Raw genomic sequence first — 23,079 nt, 5'->3', positions numbered from 1 at the left:
TTGTAAAGAAAAATCCCAGGAAGAGTATTCCTGGAAGTTCTTAAAGCAGAGAATAAACAGTTTAAAGGCTTCTAAAGCTTAATAGCAGAAACACATTTGCTTAACACTGCCCTCATCTAGATTCTCAGAATTCTTTTCTTTCAGCCAAATGTTTTTTAAACAAGCCTGGGTTAGCTTAAAGGGGCTTATGGACATAGGAAGCAATGTATGTTTTAAGGTGATTCAAGATATTGATTTCAGAGATTGCCTTGGCAGGACTCTAGGCCTAATCTGTACAACTTTCTAAAAAGATGTTTAGACACAGGAGGATACTCATTTACAGTCATGCATTTCCTCAAGATAAAGGGGTTGGTCAACATCACGGAACATGTTTTTGCATCGATTTGCACTTTGTTTTTTTTCCTACCTTGGTGGTGGAAATCCATGATGGTGATTCTGTATAGTAATGTGATTACTACTGCATACTGTAAGTCTGCAGTTCTCTTCAAAGTATGTAAAACTATTTAGCATACCATAACGTCGTAAATGAAGGGGAGTCCTTCAATTATCTTTAAATGTAAACGTTTTATTTTTCTTTTATTAGTGTTACCTGTCTTCTGAAGGAGTGCCCTCTGTGTCCATTACAATGAATTCATTTATATGTGTAGTTCAAAACAACTTTATTTCGATTCATAACGAATCATAAAAAGCACGTAGACATGAAATACATAATTAAGGGGAACAGTTACATCAGGTTGCAGTCGCTGTTAAAATAGAGCGATTAAAATATTTACAAAATTTTAAAAAAGTGCAGACATTTTTCAATAATTCCATCGGGTGTTGTCAAAACTGTTAAGTTATCTATTTCCAGAACGTTTTTTAAGGCGAAAAGCAGCTACCAAGAAGTTAGCAACACTAAACATAGTTAGCGGTGAATCTAACGTTTTTAAGTAAAATAGGGCAGGCTTGATTTGAACGAACCCCTTGTTCTTAAGCAATGGAACAATATACTTTTTCCTGGGCAGATCATATATACCACAGAAGAACATAAAATGAGCAGTGTCCTGCAGAGAAAAACCGTCACATTTGCAGGCCGCTAAGTCCTCTGGCTTGGCCCATACCTTCGAGTCATTTAACAGAAAGTGAATCTGGTTAAGTCTTAGTTTGGTTAATAACCAGCGATGTAATGGAATAGACACTACTGTTAAATAAGGTTCAATGGCCGGTGTAGTTTTGGAAATATAGTGCTCCCTCACAGAGGGTTTCGCAAGCTCACAGCTTTCCCGCTCCATTTCTCTCACTTTGAAAAAAGTCACTTTGAACCATTCCAGGTCATTCTTAACGATGCAGTCTGGTTTATGGAAGAGATCTGGGCGGCCCAGGGAAGTTAGTGTTTTTTTAATATATGCTAGCCACGGGATGTTTTTCATGTTGTCCAGAAGTAGGCAGCCTCTCATAATTGTGTGGTTCAGGGTTAAATTGGAGTTCAGCCATGTTTTTAACCACATCAAGATAGGGGATTGTTTGATGATGTCACTGATGTACCCCTGGCCTAGTTCCATATGGACAGAGAAAGTGGCTGTAGATTGAGGTAATCCTAGGAGCATACGTAAAAATCTGTTTTCTTCCATCTGTATTGAATCTATATTGTTGGAATAACCCCAGATGGAAGCCCCATACCTTACTACTGAGATTGATTTCGCTCTGTAGAGTGCCAGCATTGCTTCCGTGGGCTTACCACCCAGACGTTTTGAGAAGCCGACAATGGCGGCTGCTGTTCTTTTCATGGCGTTGGTTTTGACGGATATTTGATGTGCCCACGTGCCCTTATCGTCGTATACTACCCCCAGGTAGGTGAAAGTTCTCACGTTGGAAATAGGAGTATTAGCACAGTAGAAGGTCTTCAAGTCCTTATTTTTTCTGCCACCTACCGCCATAACATGGGACTTGTCTGTGTTGATTTTTAAATTAAGGGAGGTCATAAAGGCGTCGAAGGATGTCAATTGTCTTTGTAGCCCAAGAGGAGTACGTGCCACGAGCACCGCGTCGTCCGCGTAAAGGAGGACCGGGGTGGTCAGTCCGCCAAAACGCGGGACGTCGAGTGTTGCCAGCTCCAGTGTGGATTCAAGGTGGTTAATATAGAGTGTAAATAACATTGGGGCGAGGATACACCCCTGTCGCACCCCTCTGGTAGACTTGAATCCAGCTGTACAGGCTCCTTCCTGCGTCATCCTGATGGACGCTTCTAAGTCCCGATGAGCCTCAGCCAGGAAATAAACCAAGGTTGGGTCCATCCCCAGTTCCAAGAGGATGTCCCACAGCCTGGACCTATTCACTAGGTCGAAGGCTGTGGACAGGTCCATGAACCCTAGGTAGATTGATCCGCTGGATGCCACTGTGTATTTGCCTAGGATCAGATGTAAGTTGAGGCACTGGTCCTCCGTCCCTCTTCCCTTACGAAACCCGTATTGGACATTTGATAAGATGTTATTGCTGGCAGCCCACTCGTCGATCCTTGCCAGTATCACTTTCCCCAAGATTTTGAAAGACGAGTCGATAAGTGAGATGGGGCGATAGCACCTCGGGTCTCCCCTCTGGCCTTTCTTGAAGATTGGAATGATGGTGGCATGTGACCAGGAGACAGGCAAGCTATGTTTCATGGCGGCATTGAAGACGTTGGTCAAGATGTTTGCCCAGAAAGAGACATTGGCCTTGAACATGTCGGCTGGGACGCCATCTGGGCCTGGCGCTTTCTTCCCTACTGTGTTGGTTATGGCTTTTTCAACTTCTTCCATATTAAAGGAGAGTGCTGGCTTGAGGGAGTTAGATTTGAGGATAGTAGGTGTTTCGCAAATTTGGTCACTCCCATAGATGATTTTAAAATGAGCTAACCAGTCCTCCTCACTGATGTTGGCCTCTAGGATGTCATTGGCTTCTCCAGAAACAGGGGATTGTTTATAATGGCCCAGAAGCTGGTACTGTCTCTTAAAGTGGCCTTTTCCATTAGTGAGGCCCAGGCATCCTTTTTAAGAGCTTCTTTACGTTCATGAATGATATTATAGTATTCTTTTCTTAGTCTGGACACTTCCCCTCTGTCCCTAGGTGATTTTTTTAGTTCATTCAGGAGGCAAGTGTGTGCTTTCGAGCAGGCTTTGTTAAACCAGCCCTTGGTCGGTCGAGTCTTTTTCCTGGATTTAACTGTAAGTTCATCAGAAATTAAAGCACACAAGGTATCAAAGGCGGTGATTACATCCTCCCCCTGTTTAGAATTGTCAAAGGCGGTGATTACATCCTCCCCCTGTTTAGAATTGTCTTGGCAGATGTCTAATTCATTGCGGGCTTTGCTGCTTAGTTTTTTTTTTTTTAATTTTTTTTATTGTAAACAGGCTGACAAAGAAGAGACAACAAAAAAAAAAAAAAACAATACATATAAATGTCCAAGACATGGAAGATATTAAGAAAAAATAATTATAATATACAGATCAAATACATAAGAAATAAGAAGTACTAGGGTTATTATTAATAAAATACCAGGTTTACATACAAATTCATAAAGCAACGAGAGGAAAGTAGCTTATATATTTCATGAGTCAAATAAAGATAAGGCTTGATAAAGTCATATCAGGTCATATTAGGTTGAGCAACAAGTTCCCCATTTTCTTTCAAATTTGACCAGAGAGCGTCCACCCCTTGTGTTTGCTAAGGCAAGTTCCATTGAGTATATTTCCATTACTAGAGCCCACCAGTCCCAAACAGTTGGTGGGTCCGTAGCAATCCAAGCTCTTGCAATAGTTAGTTTGGCGCATGAAATTAGTATTGTTACCAGGGGAGATTGAGGGATTAGGGAGGTATTGAAATCTAACAAAATTAAAGAAGCAGAAAGCGTAGGCAGCCCTATCTTCTTGATTCTGCATGTATCTTGAACCTTATCCCAAAAAGGCTTGAGCTTGGGGCAAGAGAATAGCATATGTACTAGATTAGCAGCTACTTCAAAGCATTTAGGGCATTTTGTGCGATCTGTGAAGTCAGAATTAGGGGACCACCTAGAGATTCTTGCCGGTGTGTAATAAAGCATACAAGTTGTTCTAAACTGCTGTAGCCTAAGGCTGGAAGATCTAACTAACTTATTAATATTAGACAGCGAGTTCTCTATTTGCTTCATTGTGACATTTAAACCAAGTAGGAGCCCCCATTTTTCCATTATTTTAGACAGATCATTTGTTTTATATTTTACGAGTAGCTTATACGCCCCACTAATGATTGATTTGTTTTTTTTAGAATACAAACTAGTCCATATGTCACATTCCGTAATATTTCGAATCTTTTTTTTATTAATTAAAAAATCATGAATCTGTAAATACTTGTATCTGGAATATTCTGGCAAATCGTAAGTTGCTTCAAGTGTACTGAAGTCAGCAAACCCCTGCGGGCCATATAGATCGGCCAGAGTATTAATTCCCTTCTCAGCCCAGGTATTATTAGTAATGTCGGAAAAGACACTTGGGAGACCTGGGTTGCCCCAAAGCGGTAACTTTGGATGAAAAAATGAGGTCCTGCTGTAAGTCAGTATGTTTTTCCATATCCTTACTATGTCCCTAGCTGTCTTGAACCTTACCCTCTTGAAGTAGTTTGGGTCATTTACTCTAAACAAAAACATATTTGACTCTTGTTTCAACATAAATTGATGAAAAAAATTGCTTTCCCCTTTAAGAAGTAGAGAACGTAATCGTAGAACAAATGAAGACCAAAAGTACAACTTAAAATCGGGAAAATTAAGCCCTCCCTCGTTCATAGTGTTTTTCAAGTATTTCAATGATCTTCTTGCTTTTTTGTAGGCCCATATAAAGCTATTAAGGGTACCGTCTAATCTTTGAAAAAAACGATTATTCAGTGCTAACGGGATCGATCGAAATAAATATAAAAATTTAGGTAATACCTTCATCTTGATAAGATTTATTCTACCGATAATATTCAGAGGTAACCTATGCCATTTCTTTAGAATTAAAGCCGTGGATTTAATTAATTCGTTGTAATTAATATGGTTTATGTCTTGTATTTTAGCCGTAATCTTAACGCCAAGATAGGTAGCTACCTTGCAGATCTCTGGGGTGGCCGTAGATGGTGAATAATTGGCGATTACTTGAGTCTTTTGTATATTAAGCCTGTACCCAGACACTTCCCCAAATTTAGATGCTTCTAATTTAATTCCTCTTAGAGCCTGATTTATATCATGTGTGTAAACAGCAATGTCATCAGCATAAGCTGTCAGCTTAAGCTCCTTTGAGCCCGAGCTGAAAGGAACAATTAATTTTTGAGAGTTGAGGGCCGTTAAAAAAGGTTCTAGAGAAAGAGCAAATAAAAGAGGTGAAAGAGGGCAGCCTTGGCGTGTTCCACGCAGAATTGGGAAATCTGAAGAAATTAAGCCGTTATAGCTTGTACAAGCAACGGGGTTATTATATAGGGCCTGTATCCCTCTCAAAAACCTTCCCATTAACCCCATTTTTGAAAGCACACTCCAGAGATAGTTCCACCCCACTCGATCAAATGCTTTTTCTGCATCTAATAAAATCATGCCTAGTGGGGTGGACTCTATCTCTGCAACGTCGAATGCCGTAATAGCCATGTTTACATGTGAGGTAGTATCTCTCCCAAAAATGAAGCCGTGCTGTTGTATGTTAACTAATTGGGGCATAACAGTTGCCAATCTGTGCGCAAGTAATTTAGCATAAAGTTTAGCGTCGGTATTAATTAATGAGATTGGTCGATATGACCCCATCTCTTCTTTCGGTTTGTTTTTTTTTAGGAAAAATATTATTTTCGCCTTATTCCATGATTTAGGTACGTTTCCATTCGTTCCTACTGACTGCATAACTTCTAGTAATAGTAGATCTAGTTCAGGCAGACAGGCCTTGTATAGCTCTAACGGGATGGTATCTTCCCCTGCTGCTTTTCCTCCGGGCAAGGAGTTGATAGCCTGATGTAGCTCTGTCATAGTTAAATCGTCAGACAAAAAGCTCAAATCTGGCCTATCATCATACCTTGGTGTATTTTTATCTATATAATCCCGTATAAGATCGGAGTCCGGTTGATTTTCTGGGGTGTATAGAGTTTTATAAAAGCTAGCAAATTGCTCTAGCACTTCCTGTGGATTATTATAAATGTTGTTATCTGACCCCCGAATATTGGAAATTAAAGAGCCTGCTCTAGATTCCGCCACTTTATAAGCCAGAATTCGGCCAATTTTGTCCCCTCCCTCGTATTGAGCTATTTTATATTTATGGATATTGATACTGTACTTCCGGTAAAGATCTTTCTTTGCATCATTTTTTAATTTACTGAGTTTAAGATTAATATCCATAGAGGTAGACAAATTATGTCGTAGTGCTAGAGCTAATTGCTCTTCTTGACTAATTATTGCGGGCTTTGCTGCTTAGAGTGTTGAAGAACTCAGTTGGAACTACTTTGGACCACTTCAGCCTTCTTCCTTGGTCCGTGGTCCGCACAGCCAGCTCGGATTTATATGTGTACAGAAAGTGTAATGCTGAGATACAACGTGAAGGACTTTACAAATATTGTTTTTTGTGTTTGCTTTTTTCCAACACTGTAGGATGGAGACGAAGAGCTGTACTCTTCATACCGACAGCTCCAGAAACGACATGCGGAACAGAGCGGAGAGATGTGCCTGTATGAAACCCGTCAAAATATCAAGACCTCCGGTCGCGACGCTGCCAACAAAGACCGCAGCATGAATGAGGGCCTGCAGAACCAGAACCAGAACCAAAGAAGGTAACCTGCAGCAATAGTAGCCAAATCTAAGAAACAGACTATTTACTTCACTCACCAGAGAGCAGTAAGTGGTATGTGAAGTGTTAGCCAATAGAACATAGGCCTAGTCTGAGGAGGTTTACAAGAACCAGACATTTTAGTCATTTCCTGAGAAGGGGTATTCCAAGATTGCATCAAGTCTCAGAAGTCATTACCTGAGAGCTGTATAAGCATAGAGGGTAAGCCAAGTCTGAGATATAGTCTGTGTATCCCACTCAATAGACAGCACACAAGGCATATAAGAAATTAGCCGGCAAAAAGTAGGTAAAGCCTAAGAAGCGGTCTGTGAACCCATTTTAGCTGAGAGCAAGAGAGAGCATGTCAGACCTTAGTTAACAAGGGGTAGGCCTATTTTGCCATAGTAATTCTCCTGTCGAGACTGTGTATAACCGTTGGAAGGATATCCTATTCCCAGATTTATGAGTTACCCATCTACCATTGAATTTTTGAGATATACCGTTGGTACCTTTAACTGTAAAAATGTTTGATTCACAACTTTTATATTAAAATATCAACCATTTTGAAATACTTGGGTTCTCTAGTTAAGCTCTGAGGGTCACATATTTAATATGTAAACAACAAAAATATGTTTTCCCATACCGAAACCCCTTCCCATTTGTGTGGAGGGTTAGGGGTTGGGGGTGGCTCATATTCCTAACCCGAATACAGTATGAATTCTTGACAGGAGTAAATCTCTGTTCAGGGTGATATTAACCTTTGTCCAGGTTACCCCGCAGTACCTATGTGAGTACTTTATTGTACATGTGAGCAAATCCATTTACAAAGATAATTTCAGGTTTTGTGAATACCAAACGTGAATTTACATTCATAAATCAAACCATCTGCAACAAATTCTACTATGGAGAACAATTGTGGAGAAGTGTGGCTCAATGGTTAGAGCGGCAGACCCTGATGCAGAAATCTGGCCCGGGACCAGGGTTCAATTCCCACCTCGGCGGGTCTTGGGCTCAATTTCCTTGGACCTGATAATTCTCGCCTCGGTGCCTATTCTAATCATGGAGTCCCACTCTGCAACTCTGGGCAATAGCTTGCCTAATCTTGCTTAATCTCCACAACTGCCCCAACAGCGCTGGGATGCCTGGCTTCACATTGGGGGTGCCCAGGAGTGGACATTTCACAGGGAAAAGCCAGGAAGGATTCCTCAGCGGTATGCGTTACAGCGCCAGGACACCCCAGTTGGGGTATTAGTGCGCTTTACAAGTACAAATTCCAATTGAGTTTAGGAATTGAGCCAATAACATAGTTGTATAATTTACAATCATCGAATACCAAAGCCATATTTACCAGCCCTAATCATGCTTGGATGGGAGACCTTGGTTTTGCATTGGTAGTCAAACAAAGGAAAATGCCTGCCAAGCCCATAAACTTTCAGCATTAGCACTCCAACTTCCATTTCCCTCTATTGTTCTGCTGACTTCCTCTTCCAGCGGAGGAATGGGAGGCATAAAAATGGAAGGTATGTGTTTTGTCCCTAGTTGGTACCTCCTAGACTCAAACCTACTCACAGACTTTGATTTCAAATTTCTTTACAACTCCCAGTAAAGCCATGCATCAGTAACAGTATAACTAGTCAACAACTCGCTGTATTGGTGATAATACTACCAATGGACCTCTCTGCTTGCCTCTGCAAATGTGTTCTCAAATAGAAAACATTTTTTAAAGCAGTGCCTGTTACTTAAATGGACACAGGCTGTGTTTTTTATTTTCATCCTGTCATTAAAAAAAGAGTATTTTGGTTTGAAAATACAAGTGCAGCGATGGAGATATGTTGTCCATTGCAGGATTCCATCACTGTCTCCTCAGCCAATCACGTTGTGTTGTAAATTGTGCACTGCCTAATTATTATTAATTAGTCTGGTTATTTTTTGAACCCCCCACCCCTCAGATGCACAATCTGCCTGCTCTTAAAAAAAACTTTTACATTCTCAAAGGGGAAGGGGTCCCATAGGGGCCCCTTTACGAATTTACAAATGATTACCACTACCTTTCAGTAGTCAGTGAATAATTAATATGTTGTAACCGTAATTTGGTTGCAAATTAATACATACCACAGCAAATTGGTATTTGGGTATGTGGACGCCCTAAACGCACTCCTTCCAAATACTGAATCGCAAACCAAAACTGTGCTTCGGTAACACATTTCTAAATCACTATTTGGCTTTTGCACATTTAAAAACGCTTTTTTCAGTCACAAACAGCCTGATTCTTCAAATCGGGGCGTTACGACCTCCAAAAACACACACGCATGGCCCTTAATCTTCAAAGCAATTAATGACAATTTTAGGTCATGAAAATGTAATATTATTAAACTATGTTTTGGTCACTGAAGCTCCTGTGATGCTTATCATTAAATAGCACCATTGCAGGTAAAGCTGTATATAAAACGGAAGTTCTTTAGATTATGTAGTTCCTTCAAACTGATGTGTTTTAAAATAATTTCTCCTTACTAAACATTTTCATAACGGCCAGTTCTGCAGATATCTTGATTATAGGAGAAAGCTGTTCAGCTGGTATGGTTTGAATGATTAGGGAAAAGGTTTTTCTCTACTGCCCACTATCAAAAACTCAAGTCCAATGGTAACCTTTAGAATTGCAGCACTGAATATACATTCATATTCTTTTCTCTAACAATAGAACTCATAAAGGTACAATCTAGCCCTCTATCGTTGTGTTAGACATAAAAAGATATTTTTCCAGAAGAGAGCAACTCTTCTAAGAATGCAAGTGATAAAATAGTCCCTATATTTCATTGGTGGGAGAGAGGCTCACTTTTTCCAGACTTTAAATGTTTGCTTATGTCACTGTCTTATACAGTTCTTACCTCTCAGCTTGACTACTTCAGTTGTCAAATTGTTAGGGGGTCACAAGAAAGTATTGAAATATGTGCCCATCCCACAAACACCAGTGTTCTGCCACCATATTAAGTATTTCTGAGGACTTTAAAATGTGAGAGGAAAATGCATATTTTCCTTGTCATGCTTTTTACTGTGCCAAGATAGCACTGGCACCATAAATAATTCCAGCTACACTCACCATGGATAGTTTTACTGTTTCGCACAACATCAATATCAGAAAAATGAGTATTTGTTTGAAGGCAGCTTAATAAACACAATCTGGTTAGGCTAAAAACAGGTCTTAAAAAATCTGCTCAGCCTCTGGTAGCTGTGGCACGAGCAGCAGGCAATTCCCTAGTGAAATGCGTGGTAAGTTCATGCAGTACCAATTTGCCAGATATATCATTGTTGAGCTCCAACTGAAGTTGTTGGTCGATTCACCACAGTGATAGATTTGATGCCTCACTCCAGTGCAATTGTCACCTTACGATCAAGTCACTTCATTGGTTCTCAAAATCCACAGGTATGGCAAATCTTGAATTTGCAGCTGGTCATGGTTCCATGAGGCCAGCTACCATTACCGTGAGTGCCCGCTGAACCAGTTTTCAGCACAGCAAAAATTCAAGCAGGACAAACCCAATTTCCCGTCCCGCTGAATGTGTAATATGTGTGGGCAAGCCTCAACACCTTGTTTCGTTCCTCCAAAGGTGGACAAAAATTCCTAATTGCAACTTTATCCAGCTGCAATGAAATTTCCATTTGGTCACACCTGCAACACTTGGGTTCTCAGGGCAGACTTCAATACATCTGTGTCTCTCAAGCCGGGCCTCCGCCAGGGTCAGTCCTCAGTGGTCACTTGGGTCACCTTGCGATCAGGAGTTCTGCTTTTTGTATCCCTGTAACAGGCAAACCAGAGGTCAACAATGTGACTGCTGGATAGAAATATTCTTCTGGCAGTCAGGTAGTGTCTTCTTCTTTAGAGAAGTTTTCTTCCCTGGTTCAGGAATGTTCTGAAGAAATGGTGGTGAAGTGCCAATCATATCCTGTGCACTGTCCAGCAACTGGAGTATCCCCATCAACCATTCCTAAGTAGTTTCTCACAAATACCCCACTCTTTTTGCAGCATTTCTGTCTGTTTTCAGCAAACCCCCAATGGACCCTTAAATAAGATGGCTCCTGCCAACCTTCTCCTGGGGGAGATCTTGTCATTCCCCTAGCCACTTCCTTATTTAGGGGTGATATCCACCTCTCTGCCATATTCAGAAATGGATCTCCTTTCTGCTGGGGTTGGGGCCAGAAAGACTGGATGGAGGCAGGTACTGAATTGTAGCAGATCCTACTAGCCCCACTTGGCACCTCCAGTCAATGGAAGAGCTGTTCTTTTTTATGTGGCCCATTTTATGTATGGGTGACTTAGCTACTATATAAAAATACTTTTTCATATATGACAAGGAACTTTTTCTTTTCCTTATGTCACTGCAGTACTTTTCAGGTGCAACACTGCTAGAGCACAGTGGTGGTTTCTGAAGCCATACATTTTTGTCATAAATGGGGGTGGTGTAAATACACACTGCAGCTCAAATTTGGCATTTTACTTTGATATCAGTGGTGCAGTTGCAGGTTCTGCACCAATTTAGAACAGCCTCACTGGAGATTTAAATACACCAACTGGGCGAATCCAATTTTACATCACCATTTTAGGGGAAAATTACACCCACTGTGGCCCATGATGGTAGTGTCACAGTGCACAGAGTACTAATGCCAGGAAATAAAAGCTCCAGAAAAATATGTAAAATCTAGGGAGACCATGCATAAAAGGCAACTTTGCTACAGTCAGTGTAAAGTGATGTGCAATGTCCTGATTTACTTCTTCAAATCATACTGGCTTTCTTAAGTTAAAAGGCAGTACTTAATACTGGCATCATGACTGTTAGACCTGGCATCCTTAGGGTGGTCTTTCCCCAGGCCTTTTACCTTGTACCTCCTGTTTTTGCTGATTCTTTTTGTTGGCCATAGGACTCTGAGCACTTTACCACTGCTAACTAGTGCTAGAGGGCATATGCCTCTCCCTTAAACATGGTGACATTGCTGTATACCTGATTGTCATTTTTGATTTACTACTAAGTCCCATGTAAAGTGACATAACATATACCCAGGGTCTGTAAGACAAATGCTACTAGTGGGCCTGCAGCAGTAATTGTGCCACTCACTCAAGTAGCCTTTCAACCCCATCTCAGGCCTGCCACTTCAATTCAATTCAATATTTATTAACCGCTTAACCGCGGTGGCAATTCCACCATGGTGAGGCGGTTTTATTGAGTGGGCAGGGCTGCGTCGGCCAACGGACGTGCACAGCACTACGGAGGTAGTGCTAGCGACGGCCATTGGCTGACTGGCGCATTGAAGGGGTTAAGAATTTGGATCTCCAATGAGGTCCACATAAAATATACACACAATTATTACATAATAAATACAGTAAAATATAAACTCAGTACATTTCTCAGTCCATCGTAAAGATATCGAAACCCTTCATAACCAGTTCTAAGTTCTCCCTCACATGGCAAGAGAAGAATGTCCTCAAGCAGATGGATGTAATCAATTGCCACGGATGAGCAAGATGTAAATAAAGGTAATCATCATGAAGACAGACAAGCAAATTACAATGCCATTAATAAGTCCTTTACTAAAACAAATAGCTCAAGTTTAAATCTATACTATAGGATAGAAGCTTCATATTAGATCCAATTTTAGATAAACACATTATGTAGCAGCTACAAGTATAAACACATTCTATTCTAAAAAAAAATAACATATTTGAACAAGAAATAAATTTTCCTTTAACAACAAAATATGAAACCAAAATATAACCACATTTTTGTGCAAAAACGCATTTGAATAGCAGCAGTTACACGTGCAAGTTTTAGAATATTATTCGATATTGTGCGATAGCAGCTTCTTGAGAGGATCAGTTTTAAATAAAGTGCATCGTATAGCAGCAGAAGTAAAAACCAAAGAAAAACTAGGGAAGAACTAGCACATTTATAACTAACAATTCTTTTGTCCTTAGCAGCAAAGGGTTAAAAACACACTATCTTGCAGTTTTGAGCAAAGAGCAGTTAAATAGCAGCCGTGACATGTGCAAACATACAATCAAAAAATAGTGCTAAAACTCCATTAACCCTAAAAATACAAAGGCCCAAAACTTAAAGGCATGATTGTGAAGAGAGCCATGTTTCTAAGAGGAAATCCTACTTAAGTAAGATGTAATGAGGGCTAAAATGTATTCAAAATTGAATAATTTTACATACACTGTTTTATTCTTTGGGTAAAAAAGGAATTCACAGGATGATGTTACATTTTTGATACTGTTTTGTATAAACATTGGTCTAAGCCAACAATGAAGCAATAAAACCAATGCTGGGCAAACAAACAAAATATGATCATGATTCTGAGAACCCAAATTACATTTTGTTTTCATTTTTCTTGGAGTAGGACCAATTTGCTGTTACGTCATTTAAAGGTAGGCGATTCATGCGGAGTAAAGTAAGCCAACGTTGAATACCATGTTCCAAGTTGCAAGCTAAATATTTCTGAGGAATTCTCGGTGTATTTGAGATGGCTATTATCTTTGGCCTTTCTTTTGATCTGCAACATTTGACATCTCTATGGTAGCTAACCATATGACTTGTGATTTATAAGAAGGATTTAAGTTCTAGAAGCGGGAGGGAAATCACTGATTCCTCATGTGCACAGAAAACATTCAGTGCCAAGGAGAAGTCACAGGAAAAGGAATATTTATCTATGGTTCCTTGCAAAAAGTTCTTGACACATGAAACCTCTTTAGTGTGTATTACTCACTATTCTATAACTGATATGCCCAATGTAATATCCTGGCTAAACCTTGAGTAAAAGAACTTATCAAGCCAAATTCCAAACTAATAGCAGATATTGGGACCAGTGTGTTAAAATTACATAATTTGCATAAAGTCTGGCCTTCAATCTTATCTAGGAAACTCCAGTCCTTTACTGGGATAGATTCAATAGTATATAGCAAAGTAGGAGAGATTTTTGCTTTAAAAACAGTAAGCATGTGTAAAAAGTGTCTTCGACCCATAGCGCTATAAAAAATATGCAAGACATTTGCATGTTTTACCGCTTTGCAAGAACTGTGTTCGATATGTGGCTTATTCTTTGTATTGCCCTTTATTACTTTCGCTAAGTAGAGGAAAGATTCTACCAGCTCCAGCTTTTCGGGACCAATTTTCAAATTGAAATTACATAATTTTCTGCTTCTGTTGTATTTCATAATCAAAACTTTACTTTTAGAAATATTTATTGATGTCAACTTTTTATTTAACCCTCTGGGGGGTTAGATTCATAAATGTTATATAATCTGCATACATAAGACATGCAGAAGAACCGCCGCCTATTTTCGGTACAATTTCTTATCGAGGGGAAAAGCATTCTGGTACATCTGCTACATGCAATGAAAAGAGTAGCAGGGCTAATAGACAGCCTTGCTTCAGGCCATTATCTGTGGATATTACTGTTAATAAGCCTTGATTTCCTCCTGTTAGCACCTGGCACCATGTTCGTGAGTGTAGGGCAATAATTAATGTTAACAGGGGGGTAGGCACTCCCATTTTATGTAATTTATTCCACAGTAAGGGCCGGTCTACCTTATCAAAGACCTCATATACATTTGAACTACAAACATTTGTGTACTTTTCCTCAATTATTTGCAGCATTAATATGTTATCCAGAGTGGATTGATTTTTCTTGAAACCTGCTTGTTCTATAGAAAGAACCCTCTCCTCCACCACCCATTTAGTAAGATGGTCAAGAATAATATTGGCAAATATTTTCCCCACCACATCTAGTAAAGCTATCTGCTGGTAGTAACCGGGATGATGTCTATAGTCCTTTTTATACATAGGAAATAGGATACTACCGGACCAAGATGGAAGTGAAGTAAGGTACGTAGCCCACAACAGAGATTCCTTTTTGATTACTGGCATAGGGTTTTCATCAGGACCCATTGCTCTGAAGCTTCACCCTTTGACGGCGCATAGCTGGATAGGGTAAAGTGGAGGCAGAACAAGAACAATTAGGATTTGCAGAATAAAGTTCTATCAGATGTAATTTCCATTCTCCTTCTTTTATAGGTATGGGGATGGATTTTACGTTTGTACTGCAACAATCAGCGATTATTTCCCAATACCTTTTAGAGTTACTTTTTGAAGCCGCCTCTTTCAACTGTACCCATTCATAATCTTCCTTTATTTGCTTTAGGAAAAGTTTTTTCCATTGTCTCTTCTTCTTGAAAAAATTTATTAATTTACTTTGTTCGAGGTAAAAGGTCAGGAACTGGGCCCTCACTAATTTATTTATTTCCCAATTTAATGGAAGCAGTGGGTTAAGATGTGGTCTCTGTTTAGCTGGTGCATACATAGAATTACAAAACGAAACCAAGGTACTTGTATTTTTAGAAGAATGGTGATCGACCATTACTAAATGCTGCTGATCTATTAAAATTGTTGTAAACATTTTTTATATTAAAACCTACTGAGCTATCCTTAAAATTCCAAGAGCCTACCATCTCAAATTTAGAGCAGATCATCATGTGATCGCTAAGTGCATTTTACAAGACTTCTATACGTGAGAGCTTACAAAAACAATCTGTTGAAACAATTAAGTAGTCAATAATAGTTCTCCCAGTAGGCGCCTTATGCGTATCATTTGCTGGAATATCATTTCCTAACCTCCCATTAGCAATTAAAAGATCCATACTTCTCATGCCTTAAAGCAATAGCGCTCCTCTTTTATCAGTCCAATTATTATTCGGGAACTGAGCAGGAGGAATGTTTAAAGCTTCATATTTTGAGGCATTAGCAAATAACCTTATACTGTGGGAAGAAACTTGGGCATTCAAATCACCAACCAGCATTATACGCCTACAATCTTCAATTTCCATAATAGTAGAGATGAAAACAGATAGATCTTTTAATAAATGAGAGTTAGATGCATCAGGAGGTCTATATGCATTTACAATCAACAGGGAATCTAAATGATCAGTGCTTAATCACCTGAATTAAGTTAGAGGCATGGGGGATTACTTTATATGTCCATCTAAAACTTGTTCTAAGCAATATAGCAACGCTGCCTTTTGCATGTCCTCTGTTGACTGGGATCGCAGGATGGCTCAGCACAAAATAATTTTGAATAGGCCAATTCTTTGTGATCCAAGACTTTTGTCTCTCTACAGATAAGGCAAATCCCTTGTAAAGGGATCTAGATGGGCAATAGTCTGCTGATTATGAGACACTTTTTTAGAGGCTATCTCCGCTTCAGGTACAAGTTCATCGATACCACAGCATCGTCATTTATCACTATTTGACATTATCAGATAAGAAATCACTTTAGAACCAAACGTCACTCTAGCTCCCCCAGAATTGTTATATTTATTAACCAGAACCAGAACAAGATCACTACTCCGGATCATTTGAAGGTCAGAAATTTACAAACAGCTCATGATCAAAAAGAAAAGAAAAATCTAGAGTAAACCATACAGAAAGTAAGAGATTAACTTGGCAAACTACCCCAGGGACAATTCCAATAGGTTTATAGATAAGATTACGGTCTAAAGAGGAGGCAAATAGCGTGGCATTAGAATTCAAATTAGTCTGTGCCATCGATGGAGAGCTTGGATCAGTACAATAACTTCTTGTGAAGCTGGAATTTGGGCACAGAGATTCAATAAGGGTGATCAAGGTAACCTTAAATTGATCTTAGCTTGTTCTTCTTCCTTCTTTATAGCGTTTGAATCAAAATTCAGTGACAGATAAAAAATTTAATTAGGGTCAAAGCCTTGACTTTTTGCTCTTTTTTTGTTTATCCTGCGATGTTTTCCTTCCTCTTCTTGCAGACAATTTTACTTTTGCTCTTGATGACCTTTTCCTTAGGTGGAGAAAGGTCAACTTTTGATTCCCCCATTATAGAAAATTGAATCCTTTCAATGTATTTATCTGTATTGAGTTATTCCTTAAATAATTAGCTTTGGTTTTTTTGCAAGCTCTAATGTAGATACATTTTCCTGAGTGCAATTTCTTTGCTGTCATAACTCTGTCTTGGAAATTCTCCTGCCTCCTATCTCCGGCCTCATGTGGTCTAGCAGTGCTTGTCCCGATCCCTGGGACCCAAGTCCCAGGTCTTAGCGCCCTGAAGTCTCTGACCTGGACCCCAGGCATACACTTGGCCTCCTTTGGTGGATCACCAGGCAAGGCAAATGTCCTCTACTCCCTTCCTGGTTCCAGGCCTGGTCAAACTTCAGCAGGACTTGTGGTGGGGGTGTCTCCAACCACTCTAGGCTGTGCTCCTTGGCTCCATGACTCTACCGTACCCAGCACCAGCTACTCCTGCAGCCTCCACAGCCTCACTCTGCTGTCCGGGGTTTATCCCCAATCTGAGGGAAAACCAGCCAAAGTGTCAGGGATCGCCCAGACCCAGTGACCAGCAATGGCAAATGGCAACGCACCCCACCAGCAGTGTATAAAGTCAGCCAAATCAATCAATCTGAATTGGGGCCATACTGAATCCTGCAGGAAGCCTAATTGGCTGGTAGGAGGTAGAAGGAATGACAGCTGCGGGTTGCAAACTACTCTGGCATTGATGTTGGAATTCTGGACAAGTGGGGTGCAGGATGCCACCACAAGCTGCACCCGAACCTCCGCAGGGCTGCCCACCACTCACTCTCCGCAACCACCAATTACCGGCTGTCGCACTCGTCTACCGCCCTTCTCCCACCCGCACTTACTCGTACCTATTCCGCTATTCCACTGACAAAGCCGCCTTTTGCAAATTCGCTGCAGTACAGGGCCATTGGAGTGCGGGAGAGCGGGGGTGCGGGAACACAGGGCCACAAAGAGTCCAGTATGGACCGGTCCCAGTAGCCGAAGGGAATGCTCCAGAAAACAATGGGCACTAAAACACCTTAGCACTGTGGCACTGTGCTCGGTGTAGTTTCCCTTGAAGAGTGAGGGTTTTCTGTGGCAGTCTGTGGCGAGTTTCCTGGAAGTCAAGCTGCCTTGTCAAACAGTCCTACTTGCAAGCCGTATCTGACCTATCTGACCGCTTCGAAAAGTTTAGGCTTTGGCTATTGTTATTCTTGTTGGTTTGGGCTTAAGTCTGCCACTAGCCTTGGTGCTGTTTTGCCCATGAAGAGAGGGCAGAGGGTGGGGGCAGTGGAGAGATTCAGCACTCGAGCCGCCTGCTGCTCCCCAAGATGTGGTGTGGGCCTTCAAGTCTGCGCTGAAAGCCCCTGGACCCACAGGATGCCATGAGCACCGAGGACACCTGCCCCCCGCTTACCAGGCGCTGCTGACTGCCGAGGCTGAATCCCGCAGTGATGGCAGGAGTAGTTGCAGCGTCTATACTTCCATGAAGCCGGGCCTGGCCGAGTAGGGCAGGGTAGGGCAGTACAGGACAGTAAATGCAGCAGTCCTGGGGGACTTTCCATGTTCTGCTTGTTCGCTCCTCGTGGACCCTAACTTGCCTGCCTGCAGCATAGCGTAGCTCCTCCTCCAACTTCTCAGACTAACAACTGAGAAGACGGACACCGTATAGACTCTGATTCCAGACAATTCTCAAACTCCGTCTGTGCAAGGTGGCTGAGCTGGTTTGGAGGTTGGTTAATTTGTGCCGGTGGGTCGCATCAGCCCTTTTTTTTGGAGAGAGGCACCACTTCTGCTAGGCCCTCCAACGTACCTGGTCCCGCTGGTCCAGTCCTTGAAACCAAATGAAAAGCAATCTTCAAGACCTATGTGTGCAGTTTGCTGCCAATACGACTTGGCATTTAAAACTGCTTGCCAAACCTTAAACACCCCTTTAAATACAAAGAAGTCACCCCTAAGTTAGGCACTAGGTAGCCCTCAGGGCAGGGTGTTATTTGAGTAAAGGCGGGACATGTGCCTGTATATTTTACTTTTCCTGGTAGTGACAGCCCCCAAAATTCATTTTTCACTGCTGTGAGACCTACCCCTCCCATAGATTAACATTGGTAATTCCTTAATATACTTTAAAGCAGGAGGGGTTGGTGCTCGTGGTGTTGTACTAAGTGGAATTCCTCTGAGTTGCATAAAATGTCAGTGGAATTCCACAGAGTTCCGCTCCACCTTAATCATTTTGTGCTTAAAAGGAAAAGCCGCCTTCTCTCATTTTTAAATGTCAATGAATTAGGAATGCAATTTAAACAATAACTTATAAACCTTCCAGGCCTGTATTACACTTGAACTTGGTGTACAAACCACTTGACATTAGTTAACACAAGCAGTTTAGCTTTTAAAATGTGTTGTCTCCGCACAGCGTTCTGTATTTCATATTTACTTTTTAATGCAAAGTGTAGATCCGGAGCCTATCTTCAGATGCATGGGCTGGCTCTGTGTCCTCAGTGCGAAGGTGCCACCTCTATGGCAAGTGTTGGAATGTCCCTGTATGTCCTGGGCTTCTATTGGTGTCTTTCACAACAATGAGTTCCCTGTCAAATGTATTGGCCATGAGCAAACAGCAGTCGAGAATACCAAGTGCTTTGATTATCTTCGCTTGTCAGACTTTGCGTTTATGAATGAGCAATGTCACAAAAACCTTGTGGTGGGGGTCAGACTTCATCCCGTGCAAGAGCTGGAAAACCTAAGTAGCAAAGGGGTGCTGTTTGGTCGGTGTCGGTATGAAGCCATAGCGAACTTGCGTATTTACAGAAATGCGGAAAGCGATTCTGACACATGTTGTGATTTTTAGGTCGAGCATTCGAGACCTCTTGTATATACTTTAGTATATACTTTATACTTATATACTTTAGTATATACTTATATGGGTATGTACTTTGTGGGCTCTGGAGATCAGCCCTAGGACTTGTCTGCTTCAGCTTAGAGACTTTTTTTATGTTCAACTGCCTCTAATTAACTGTCTTGATCAACAACGACCAGCAGAGGTCAGTAAAATACCAGAATTGCTTTCTGCTGAGGGACTTTCCTTTTTAGGTCTCGGCCTGCCAATGCGCTTGCGCATTACTGGCGGAGATTATAGTAAGGGCAAAAGAACAGTCTTCCAATGGCGGATTCGCCACAGTTCATGTGATCTATGCGCGTGCACAAACCAGCCACGTCACAAACCACCATTTGTGTGTGCCTCACATCACACTTCAAAGTCTGCCGCTCCCCGCCCCCACCACTCTTCTATTTACCTCTCACCTCCCACGCCGCTCTTCCCATTCACGAGCTCTGCAGGTCACCATTTGCCAGCATGCGCCCGCTAGCGCTTTCATCCCTATCACTCCCCCCTCTCCTACTTCCCTTCCCACCTCCCAAACAGCATCGAGCCACGAGGACTTGTTTTTTTTGGTTATAGCGTTCGAAGAAACACAAACTGTCTTCAGGTTTCACAGTTCTTTGCGCACAGTTATTCAGGGGCTTTGTTTGTACCGGTCCCACACCGTGGAAAAAAATTGCAGACTACATTTTTTACATGAACACCTTCAATACATTTCTTTATTTGTAGAGAGAAAACACGAACATGAAAGTACATTTTGAAATATTTTAATACTCACTGAACCACGTGTCTGTGGGCAGCTACTTGCGGTATTGGGGCAATTTGTTGTAAGGTGGAATTACGGTGCGAGCCCAGGTCGGGGCCTCCGCTTCGGAATGTGCTGCCTTCAGGAAAACGTCACTGGAAGTAGGGTCATCCCAGTTGTGGAAGCGCAGATGTTGCTGTGCCCAGTCTGTGTAAGGAGCACCACGTTCTAGGTAAAAGTAGTGCAGGAACCCCACCATAGTTTATGCAGCTGATGATGCGTATGCCTGATGCGTTCAGATATGTGGTATTATTACCTATGTATTGGCATGAGAATATCTGTTACACATACTTCATGGATATGCCACTCCCTCTTACTAATTTTATATAGGGCAAACTCAACATGAATGGATGTGTTTAAAAGAGTTGGTTAGGGCATCACGTGCACTCTGGTGCGGACTTTTCACCGGTGCCTAACGGAACGCACTCATTGTTGTAAAACATTTTTTTATGCTGCTGCAGCACAATTTCTTTGTGGCTTGCAGACAAAGAAAATATAAGTGCACACAGACCCACTTACACATAGGTTTTTGCAGTAATTTCAAACATGTATTTCAAAGAAGAGTGTGCGCTTTGCGCAGGAACAAAAAAAAAATCATTTGGACCTACTGCAGCAAAGTTGGTAAAGATAAGTGGGATATTTTTCACATAGCATTTGCTCCTCTGAAAAAAAACAGAAAACTTTCGGGTTTATATTACTTTTACGGCTAACACCACCCAACACCAACACACTCAAACAGCATACATTATTTTAAACACAGATCCATATATCCTGCAGCGCGATTCCATCTATACAAACTGCCTACAGACACATTCTCACTCTAAACATCTACATTTCGCTTACATCCACCTAGCCGTCTGTAGGTTACTAGCGCCACCTACATTTACATATTATACTCAATGAAAGGATGCAACAATTCGCAGGATCAACCGTCTGCCATGTTTACAAAAAACAGAGCGAGTGACACCTAACTGTAAATTTTTCCGCTACTTCCCAGTCACACCACGTCTGCCTCGATCTTATCTGGACATTTGTTGCCAAGGTACACTTTAGTTTTTCTAACTCTCACAATACAAAATCTTTACAACTATAAATCACATTACAAAGTATTTACAAATATATCTATGGCTTTATCTAGTACACAGGCTCTATGCCTTAAATTTAGTTATGTTATAGGTCTTATACCACTTTTAAAAAATAACATCAATACACCTCTAAAGGTTCATGTATATTATGCAATTTTGCAGTGTGCTAATAAGTGAAACTTATGTTATTTAACCTACAACCTCATTAAGAAACTAGTAGGGTATGTTTTATAAAAATAAATGTTTTTAATACATACATGGTGTGGTACTCCTTTAATTCGGTTATTAACAAAGTTATATACTGGTAAAACAAGTTACTTTAGATTCACTCAAAAGAATTCAGAAGGATCCCCTCCATAGCTATCAATAGGATAATTTACAAGAAAGGTTGTCTTTAAACTATCACCTAGATTGTTTACTCAATTGCACACACACAACCACACAACTGCACACACAACCACACACACAACCACACACACACACCCACACACAACCACACACACACAACCACAAGCACACACACAACCACACACACACACAACTACACACAACCACAAACACAACACACACAACCACCCACACAACCACACACACAACCACACACACAACCACACACACATAACCACACACACAACCACACACACAACCACACACAACCACACACACAACCACACACACACAACCACACACACATAACAGCACACACATAACCACACACACAACCATGCACACAACCACACATACAACCACACATACAGCCATATGCACAACCACACACACACACACCGACACACATACATACCCACACAACACAACCACACACGCAACCACACACACAATCTCACACAACAACCAATCACACACACAACCACACATACAACCACACCGTCAGTGCACACTTTCACTAGACACAGACACCATCAGCCGTTAGTGCGCGCTTTCACCAGGCACACACCACCAGACGTCAGTGCACGCTTTCACCTGGCACACACACACCACCAGCCATCAGTGCATGCTTTCACCAGGCACACACACACACCACCAGCCATCAGTGCACGCTTTCACCAGGCACACACCAACAGTCGTCAGGGCACGTTTTCACCAGGCACACACACCACCAGCGATCAGTGCACACTTTCACCAGGCACACACACCACCAGCCGCCAGTGCACACTTCCACCAGGCACAAACACCACCAGCCATCAGTGCACAATTTCTACAGGCACACACACCACCAGCCATCAGTGCACACATCAATTGTTAACGCATCCACAATTAACTATTGCAGCAATCGCAGTATGGCGCACTTTACTTTTAAACATATTCATCTAAAGCGACAAAAATAAATACACATTCTTTTGGCCTACAATTTGTAGACTTTTGTTGCAATTGGTGTTGCAATATTTAGCAATGCCAATAGCTCAAACGTAATTAATGCGAGACCTATTGCATTGCAAATGCTTGTTTTATATTTCTGGCAACTGCCTCTATTTAACTTTCTTGACCAGCAGAAGTCAGTAAAATACCAGAATCAGCATTCTCTAAATTCCAGTCCATAGAAATTGTCTTCCACGAATCCACGACCACCCGTAGACAATAATATTTCTTTAAAATCTTGTATTTTCAGTAATTTGAGCACTGAAGGCCCTGATTTATATTAAAAACAGAGCTTTGGACTATACAATGCCCAGCTGAAAGGCAAGATTTC

At 41.3% G+C, this 23,079-nt stretch overlaps 1 protein-coding gene across 2 annotated transcripts in view; it reads left to right on the top strand.

Moving 5' to 3' along the window:
- Window positions 1-23,079, top strand: part of PLCG2 (phospholipase C gamma 2) — a 448,457-nt gene that overhangs the window by 413,865 nt on the left and 11,513 nt on the right. For both annotated transcript variants that reach the window (XM_086945888.1, XM_086945889.1), the window contains one exon: window positions 6,587-6,765. In XM_086945888.1, the coding sequence (XP_086802014.1) occupies window positions 6,587-6,765 (179 nt within the window). The remainder of the gene's footprint in view (window positions 1-6,586; window positions 6,766-23,079) is intronic.

Source organism: Lissotriton vulgaris, chromosome 12, assembly GCF_964263255.1.
Source record: "Lissotriton vulgaris chromosome 12, aLisVul1.2, whole genome shotgun sequence".
Lineage (NCBI taxonomy): Eukaryota > Metazoa > Chordata > Amphibia > Caudata > Salamandridae > Lissotriton > Lissotriton vulgaris.
This window is presented reverse-complemented; position numbering and strand designations above follow the sequence as displayed.